We start from the raw sequence: 9,563 nt of genomic DNA, 5'->3' as shown, positions 1-9,563 counted from the left end.
ACACATGTATGTATCGCCCGGGAATTGGTCCCTTGGATCTGCGCCCTCTATATTGAGCTAATTAAGCGGTTTTATTTTATGTAATGACAAAAGTAACACAAGTTAAAGCATAGCAAAAGTTCCTTCTAGGGCACATCTATATAAATATATAATGATCATCATGTAAAATGTTGGTTGCATTGTCTGTTTTATACTGCCAAAAAATGTCAAGTAAGTATTAACGCTAGTTATTTAACATAAATTGTTAAATCCAACAACAAATTAAATCTGTTACCACTTTCAGTAAAGTAAATAAGGCAATAAGACATTGACCCGGTCAATCTATTACGATTCACTGCGTGAATTTGTTGGCATAATTAGAGGGTCGCAATGGGGTTTGTTTCCATATATTAACCATGCATTTGAAGGTGACGATAATATTTAGTTGTTACATGTAAATTTGCTGATATATGTCTATTTGGTCGACTGAATGTACATATGTTATGTTCTTCAAAAATGGAGGAAATAAAAGAATCAATCAATCATCCTCGGGTTTAGTTATATGCATTCCACAGAACGCGTTTTAGTAAGAGAGTCGCCTCAATTAGGAAATAATAGTTTAACATCAGAGGTTATTTCTAAGGTCACGGATTTTAATTGGCCAGCTTGTAATGACAACAGCTTTCGATATCAGTAGCTCAGTCAAGTGTGACTTACTCAATTAAGATATTGAACAACAAGAGATGGGAAAACAACATCATAACAAGACACCTAATAGAATTCAATGTTTTATTGAAGGCAATAATGTTCACATACACATATACTGTAAATGATTTCATTTTCATAACCATGTATGGTCACCGATGTATATGTGTTTGTTCCGTCAGGCAATTCATGTCTCTGAAAATAAACGAGTATTAAGATGATATAGTTATAATTGTGTTGAACAAACTGTACCAATTTTAGTCATTAATGCATGTAATAACTATGATAAAAGATACACTAAGCCCATTTTACATATTTAAAAAATGGATAATTACTTATTGGTTTCTATGTAAACAAGAAATAAACATGTTCATGTGTGTCAACACAAAATATACATGTTCGTATATGTCAATTACACGAAATAAACAATTTTTCCGTATGTTACCCGTGCATGACATATCGTTATGATAGCTGCTGTATGTACATACAATTAGAATATATTTAGACTGATGCGTTGGCTGGTGAATTTTCTCCATTTAAAGCCCTGCTCCGCGGCTATTCATTTTCTATTGTGTGTGTATGCAACCCATGATTACATTAGATAACAGTTAACGGCCACGTGCCACACTTCAGCACGCAAAACCACATGTATTTTATATAGAATTTTATATGAAATAAATTCTATTTTGACAGGCGTCACTGTTCATAGTCAGGATTTTCATGCTTTTTCAGTGACAATTTAAGGTTAAAAGGTAGGAATGGAGCAGGTCTTTAAGACCCATCACGACCTAGTGGCCTACTTTTTTCACCCACAAAAACTTCATGAAAATCATTCTTATAATACAGGTAATATACAGCTATACTACAAGTTTTCAGGTGGAAAATTTAGGTCCTTCCTGAATAAATGTGTTTCACAACTTTATCTGCAAACTTATTCAGTCAGTCTCTTTTCAAAAGTTTTAAGAATATAGATGAATAACTGTCTTACACTGTAGAAACAAAATGTGATTGAAATTTAACTAAATACACTGATTTATGTACATATTACTATTACATTAATTCAATAAAGTGTTAAGACATTAAACACATTGTCTTGGCCTAATATATGTCACTATCAATTTGAAGCTAAATTCTTGTATATCTTATATTTTCCATGAAAATCATGTATAATTACCATCATGTAAATACAAAAGAATACAGTTATTTTGTGGTGCGTCTTTTAAAGACCCACCACGACCTAGTGACCTACTTTTTTCATCCACAAAAACTTCATGAAAATCATTCTGATAATACAGGTAATATACAGCTATACTACAAGTTTTTCAGGTGGACAATTTAGGCATTTCCTGAATTATTGTATTTTCACAACTTCATCTGCAAACTTAAAATTTAAATTTATAAGAATCGATCTATCACCAATACTTACGTGAATATACTTTAATTTCACAAAGGTGAAAATAAGTGTTTGCAGTGTGAACAAGTTTAACATATCGCACTGCTTGATTCTGAGGGAAAACGACCGATTCATAGTCCCAGATCTGACTAGACCAGTACTTTACTTGTTGCATGTTATCCAAAGAAGTGCCGATCTGTACTGCAATCTTTTGGTTTCGTTCAGCTAAAATATAATGACAGGAATATAGTTAGTAGGCAAAAACAAATTAAATAGCTGGCTTTTCTTTTTCCATTCTGTCAAAATGACAAAGTTAAATGGATTCAGTACACAACAGGACCCTTTTTAAATATTTGTAACTTTTGTTTTCTTGAAGAACGTTGTCAGTGCTGAATAAAAATCAGAGGAAAAGTGGGGGTCATGTTTGGTGAAAGGGCAATATGTCAAACAAACACACTGTAAAATCAGTTCAAAATAAGACTCCAAATAGTCGGCAATGGACCTTTTTGTTTAGTGTATATGTTTATACATTCAAAATAAACTAACGGACCGCCTTGGTAGTCTAGTGGTACATCATCTCCTTTGAATGCAGTAGGTCATGGATTCGACCCTTTGCCGCGCCGTACCAAATACAAAAATGGTACCTGTAGCTTCGTTGCTTGGCGCTCAGCATTAACAAAGAAACTGACCTATCCTCTCATGTCCGGTCATTTTGAAGGATTCCAGTGTCGAGAGTGGCTATTGTAAGTTTTTGGAACTTGTTTCACAAATGACCAAAAATAAGTTAGTATGAACTAAACATACGAACTGCACCGTTTTACCAAAGAAAACTTAGGATTACCACAACAGTCTGTTCTGCTAAACACTTCTATTAGCCTAATCGTTCCGTAGATTTGCCCCAAGTCGACGTACCACCAGTTCTCGGCTGCTGACTTAGTATGGAAGCAACGGCCATTCATCATGTCGCTATCAGTGTTTCCATCTACACCTTTTGAAGCCACATAAGTGCCTAATGTTGTAGACTGATATGCTGACTTGCCTTGAGCAACATTTGTAACCACTGAACTCGGATAGACAAACACACTGTAAACAGCTTTTAAAAAACAAAAACAAAACAAAACAAAAAACAACAACACCCCCCCCCCCCCCCCACCCCCCAAAACAAGAACACCATAAATACTTCAGCCTTAGAATAGTCCTTGCATACAAAACAGAAATCTTCAGTTACACAATGGTAAATAACTAGACTACTGGTTTACCTTATAATAAATTTGGCCAGGTAAATCGGCCGTCGAGACTGTTCGGCAGTTTTCGGTCTACTTCTTTATTTGCGGTCGGTGTCAAACATTTTTATAGAGCATATGGATTGCACAAATATTAAAAAGACTCATTTACAGTGCTTGTATGATAAATGAGAACGGTTATTAACAAAACCAATCGGAACCTTATGTTTACACATAACTATGACAACGGAATAAGCACTTGACAGAAAGGAGCTCGCTATTATAATACTTTATTAATGAAATAATTTATTTAGGTAGTTTTGTGTGAAATCTAATAACTACGGTGTTCCGTCTGAACCATCATCGATGTTAATATTTCTAAACCCCATACCTCCAAAGTCGAAATCACGAAACTACGATGATGACAGTCTAAAACACGATGGTGAAAACTCGAAATTACGATGGTGTAAGTCGAAATCACGAAACCACGATGATGAAAACACGATATCATTTCGCGGTTTTACCAGCGTGGTTTCGTTTTCATCATCGTGCTTTCAACTTTCGATTTTCGTCATCGTGCTTTCGACTTTCACTATCGTGCTTTCGGCTTTGGAAATATGGGGTTCAGGCTCGAGTTGGAATGCTTTTTTTTTAAATTAGACATTTTGAAAATTTGAATGTCGATATTTAGGGGAAGCTTGGGATGGAAATTTGGCAAGGTATATGAGCCGCGCCATGAGAAAACCAACATAGTGGCTTTGCGACCAGCATGGATCCAGACCAGCCTGCGCATCCGCACAGTCTGGTCAGGATCAGTACTGTTCGCTAACAGTTTCTCTAATTCCAATTGGCTTTGAAAGCGAACAGCATGGCCACTATGTTGGTTTTCCCATGGCACGGCTCATATAGTTATGAAGTTGAATGGCTATCTTCGAGCTGGCATAGTTTGAAATTTAAGACAGTGTCACGGCTAACGACTTGATAATAAATGTGCAACCACAGTTATTTACAAAAAGCCGAGTTTTAACCTGATATTTTACTGCTTGTTCAGAGATTGAAATATAAATATTGAGCCAGCCCGAAAATCGTACTTAAAATTTAGATAAATTTAATTTCAATGTAATACTGAAACTGCCAACTGGGATTGCAAAGCTAAAATATCTATGATACTTTTTCCATAAATTTAGATAAAGTGCAGGGCTCCTTCTTTGCGCTATATAAAATATTTTCACCTGTGTGAAAAATCGATGTGTCTATTTTCCCCATGTGTACCATTTCCGCTCGAATTCTTTTTAACTAAAAGAAGTTATACATCAGTTTACACAACTCTAGTGGCAATAGGAACAATTTAATTTTTCAGGTATCTAGATTAGTTTTGGATTTACCACAAAAACACAATCTTGACTGTGGTGTTTTTGAAAATTTGCCATTTTATAAATTCTATGTTGGCCTTAAATATTCGCGATGTTTTAATTTTTGCTAATTTACGCGAATACATTTCACATTCAAGAAAATCAAGAATATTTGCTTTCAATTTCTGTCATTTTCCCGTAGTCGGCCGTTCCGGCATATCCGGAAGTATGTCCATCCGAAATTAAATATTTTTTCCATTGATACAATACAGGGAACCGATTAATTCATTGAATGCTGTAAAACAAACTCCTAGAAATATTGATTATAGATAGCGAAATATTGCTGATGGTTTAATTTGATTTTACAATGTCGCAAAAAGTTGAGTCACCGGGAAATCACCGGTAATTTCTGGCCATTTGAACAGTCGTCTGATCATGAAATCATAACTTCGCGAAACTGTCCGTTGTCGCGCGAATATGTTCCTAATATACAGTAGTTAACACGAAAGCAACCTTTGCATGTAAAAAAATGTAAGATGTCGAAAAAATCTCTTGCAAATTGTGTCACAGGAAAATACAATGTTTGCCATAAAATGACTTTTTTCAGAGAAGACCCAAACAAGAGCCGTCGCCGTAAATGACATATTGAAAGAATATATTTGCTCATGTCCGAGTAATCTGGTTCCCTGTCCTATATGGTTCCCATCAAAATGATTGTGGGGACCAGTCTATTTCTTACACAGTATGAATAACATGAAAAAATGGTACCTGCATATGTTGTTGTAGTCACACCAATAATGACAAGTAGAAATGTGGATACAACCATTCTATCTTCTCTGGTCTCACGATGGTGACAAGATTAATCCGTCTAACACTTGCTGTTGAGGGTAATTAACTGAAAAAAAAGAAAAAATGTCGCGATATTAGAAATAATTTTTCATATTTTCTTGCGTCAAGATTTGACTTTAGCCCAGGAATATTTTATGTTGAACTCTAGAGTGGCAAAAAACACAAACTATGAACGGCTATTTATAAAACAAGTCATTTTATTGTATTTGCATATCATCGCAATCGGCATTTTCCGGTAACCGAGCGCCTTGTATTTGCATATCCTCGCAATCGGCATTTTCCGGTAACCGAGCGCCTTGTATTTGCATATCCTCGCAATCGGCATTTTCCGGTAACCGAGCGCCTTGTATTTGCATATCCTCGCAATCGGCATTTTCCGGTAACCGAGCGCCTTGCTTATCATATAATGAATTTCTAGGCGTCCGGTAATAAGTTTGTTTATGAATAGTACAATGAACTATTTAATACATCATATTTTATTTTACTATGTCAGAAGTTTACCCTACTAAATTAAAACATAAAACTAAGATCATAGTTCTTTTATTATAAAACGGAAGTATGACAAATTTAATTCATAATATTTTATGGATTTAACACAGGGAGTCTAGAATAAATTCCGAGTAAAGTGCAAACTATACTCGGATGAAATTTGTATTAGTTCACAATAAAAAGATTAAAGGCTCATAATACCCTTTTTAAAATGTGACTGCCAAATTTTCTGTTATGAACATAAAATACATTAATTTTTGTTAAATCCTGTTTCTGATAATTACTTTCTTTAACATTTGTCAAAGGTTTGAATATTGCTGAATATATAAGAATGTTTTATTGAATCTGTTGTATTTTTATTATCTCCCTTTATGGCTCTAACTATAACAGTTCATGTGCAATATTAAAAGTAGTGTTTTTCTAACCATGTAAGTACATATAACATCTATTTTGAAAGCTGTTTCATCTGTTTGTAAGATAAAAAAAATCAAAGCATTAGGGGCCTTTAAAATATAGAGCTAAATTACCGTATGTGTTCTAAAAAGTGGGAGTTTTAACATATTTGACATTATTTGCATTCTGCGTTTCATTTCGTATAAGTTAAACTGTTAAATAAATTGTAATGCAATATCCAAAAATACAATAATGAAAGTTCATTCTTGATTAATATCTTAATAAATATTCAGTCAAATATATTTAGCACGCATTTATTTACTGAATGAAAACAGCTGTAGATAAATATATGCATGAAGTATGTTTTACACTATTATTGTTGTTTATGTTTGTTTAAAATAATATCATGGACTAGCTTTTGAACATTCAATATTAGCATTTATAAATTGTCATTTATCTCCTTGTTATTAATAAGAGCTTTTATACTTTATCATTTCTCAATGAATGTGTTCAATAGATGTGTTTCTCTATGTATTATATGTTCATATAATTTCTTTATAGTGATATGAATTGTATGCTTTTCATCTTATGGTGGGAAAAAGATTTATTTATTTATTTATTTATTTATTTATATAACAACATTAGAACGTTATTAAGCGACAGATACCTTATGAGAAACACAGGTTTAAAGAAATATATCGAACATAATTGAGCCGCGCCATGAGAAAACCAACATAGTGTGTTTGCGACCAGCATGGATCCAGACCAGCCTGTGCATCTGCGCAGTCTAGTCAGGATCCATGCTGTTCGCTTTCAAGGCCTATTCCAATTAGAGAAACCGTTAGCGAACAGCATGTATACTGACCAAACTGCGCGGATGAGCAGGCTGGTCTGGATCCATGCTGGTCGCAAGCGCACTATGTTGGTTGTCTCATGGCGCGTCTCATAAGTAGATAGTCATCTTAATATCTAAAATATAATACAGGTAGAGTATAATTCCATGATAATTAACTTCATTACCGGACGCCTAGAAAACCCATAGAGGATAGGGTAGGCGTCCGGTTATCGTCACTACCGATATTCCAAACTTTGCTCTGCTAAATTTCTAAATTGGACTGGTCTTTCATTCAACTCGGGTAGTACCATTTATTACTCGAAGGGGTGACTGAATAGCGAAAAGTACAGACGTAGAACAGATTGCACAGATGGTCACAAAGACACAATCACTTGCCACCAGCAGGCTATTTAAAGATTGAATTTTTTGAGCTTTTACATAGAATGATTTCGATATTATTTCTACGTAGTGGGCTCGTGTTGTACTATTTTTACGTAAAGGTGGATAACTCGATTTAGGTAACAGTTTGCTTATTATCTTACTACAGTACTGATTTTCAGATAAAAAGCGTCGAGGACAGGAAAACGATTGTTTCCTCGGCAAAAAGCGTCTGATACACATTCTAATAAAATATTTTTTTTTTCAAAAACATCGCCCAAATCTCGGTGTGCATGTTACAGGTAAAGGTAAAGGTAAAGGTGAGCTTTATCTAACGTTGCGTATAATCAACATTACAGCAACAGCTACAAAGCTCCTGTGCGACGGACAATTTACTTAATTTCGGTTATTTTACCTCCTGGTACCATCCTTTTAAATGGCGAGTGCCAAGCAAGGGAACTATCAGTACCATTTTTTAAAATCTTTGGAATCATGCGGCAGAGGAACGAACCCCAGACCTCTCGCACTCAAAGCGAACTACTGGAACTTTTTGGTCCATGATAAAAAAAAAATTTTAAAAAAATGAAAAAATGAAAAATCCTTGAGCGAAGTGTTTGTGGTAAGTATTGAGAATTTCTGACAAACGTTTTGTGCCGAGGAAAGGCTCATTTACCTGTCCTCCACGCTTTTTGTATCATTCTGTCAGTCAGGTAATAAGAATATTATAAGCTTCAACGTTACCTGAATTAAGAGATTACTTCGTGTGTACGATACTGCAATGTTCACTGGGTTGGCCACCCTTTTAAAGTATGTTTCTTGATTCATAAAACTTCATTTTACGAAACATACATAACGTTACGGCGTAGGCAATAATATAAAATAAGGTATCGTTGCGTATTTTTTTAATCTAACATGGCTGGTTTTTCTTGCCAGTTAAACAAAAAAGAAGTTCAAGCTCTTCTATATTTTACGATAAACAACGGTTGACGCGCGGACCGGTAAGAGAGCATTATGACGTCGAACTGCTACATGACATCCGGTTCATTACTACTTGAATAAATGAAGCCCATCATAATTGTTATCAAAATGTTTCATTGAACATGTAAGAATCAATCTTCTGGTTTGTCGTCTTATTAAACCCGGTTCATCCTTCCCATGCTCAGATATTAAACCACTCGGGCTAACGCCCTCGTGGTTAAATTCCTGCGTATCTGAACTCTGAACCGTGATAGATTAGACGACAACCAAGTCGAGGGCCTTGATTATTTGTTAATTTACAGACAAGAATTCCCTACGACCCGCTAAGTAAACAATGATAGAAAACATTCGTTTCATAATATTTCACTATTATTTGTCGAGCACGATTGTTGAAAATTCTGTCACTGGTTGTGGGTGCAGATGAGAATATTCTCCTCTCCGGGTATGTGTTTAAAAATTTACTCTATCAAGCTATATTACCGCGAATTCAGCTACCGTCGAGCCTGATGTTCCCATTTAAACCTAAAAGAAGCGAACTAATCTTACATAGATCCACAAAGTTCGTCGCAGTAATTTAACACCTAGCAAAATAAAAGATAACAAGGTACTTACAATTCTGGAATATCCGACCTATGAAATGGCGAATCAGATTCCGGCTTCGTCGGCGTAACGGGTTCCAAACTGTTTAGGCGAGAGCGACGATCCACCAACCGTTATGATTAGTCAGAGCTAACGGTGATTCTCCTTTAGGTGCAATCAAAGCGCTTTTCTCCTTCACAATGACTGTCGTAACAATTTGACCAGTATATATTTACATACAAGAGCTATTCTAAACATAGCGCTCGACTGAATAGAAAATGAACGCGACATAAGCCGTGGATAAAATACAGCTATGTAGTAAAATAATTATGCGTGTGTGCGGTGGGAGGGAGTGTTTGGCTTGGGAATACTGAGAAACAAGTAATGAGACCGGGGCTTAGGGAAGTCCG

The 9,563-nt window shown here is 35.3% G+C and overlaps 1 protein-coding gene across 1 annotated transcript; it reads right to left on the bottom strand.

Moving 5' to 3' along the window:
* Window positions 1-754: 754 nt before the first annotated feature.
* LOC123541800 (fucolectin-1-like) lies at window positions 755-9,314 on the bottom strand. The gene is made up of 5 exons (XM_053531800.1): window positions 9,187-9,314; window positions 5,421-5,547; window positions 2,919-3,137; window positions 2,111-2,302; window positions 755-879 (listed from the first exon to the last, which is right to left on the bottom strand). The coding sequence occupies exons 2-5, from the start codon at window positions 5,476-5,478 to the stop codon at window positions 872-874; spliced, it is 477 nt and encodes a 158-aa protein (XP_053387775.1). The 5' UTR covers window positions 5,479-5,547; window positions 9,187-9,314; the 3' UTR covers window positions 755-871.
* Window positions 9,315-9,563: the final 249 nt, after the last annotated feature.

Source organism: Mercenaria mercenaria, chromosome 19, assembly GCF_021730395.1.
Source record: "Mercenaria mercenaria strain notata chromosome 19, MADL_Memer_1, whole genome shotgun sequence".
Taxonomy (NCBI): Eukaryota; Metazoa; Mollusca; class Bivalvia; order Venerida; family Veneridae; genus Mercenaria; species Mercenaria mercenaria.
The sequence above is the reverse complement of the archived record's forward strand: the minus strand, read 5'-3'. Positions and strand labels throughout refer to the sequence as shown.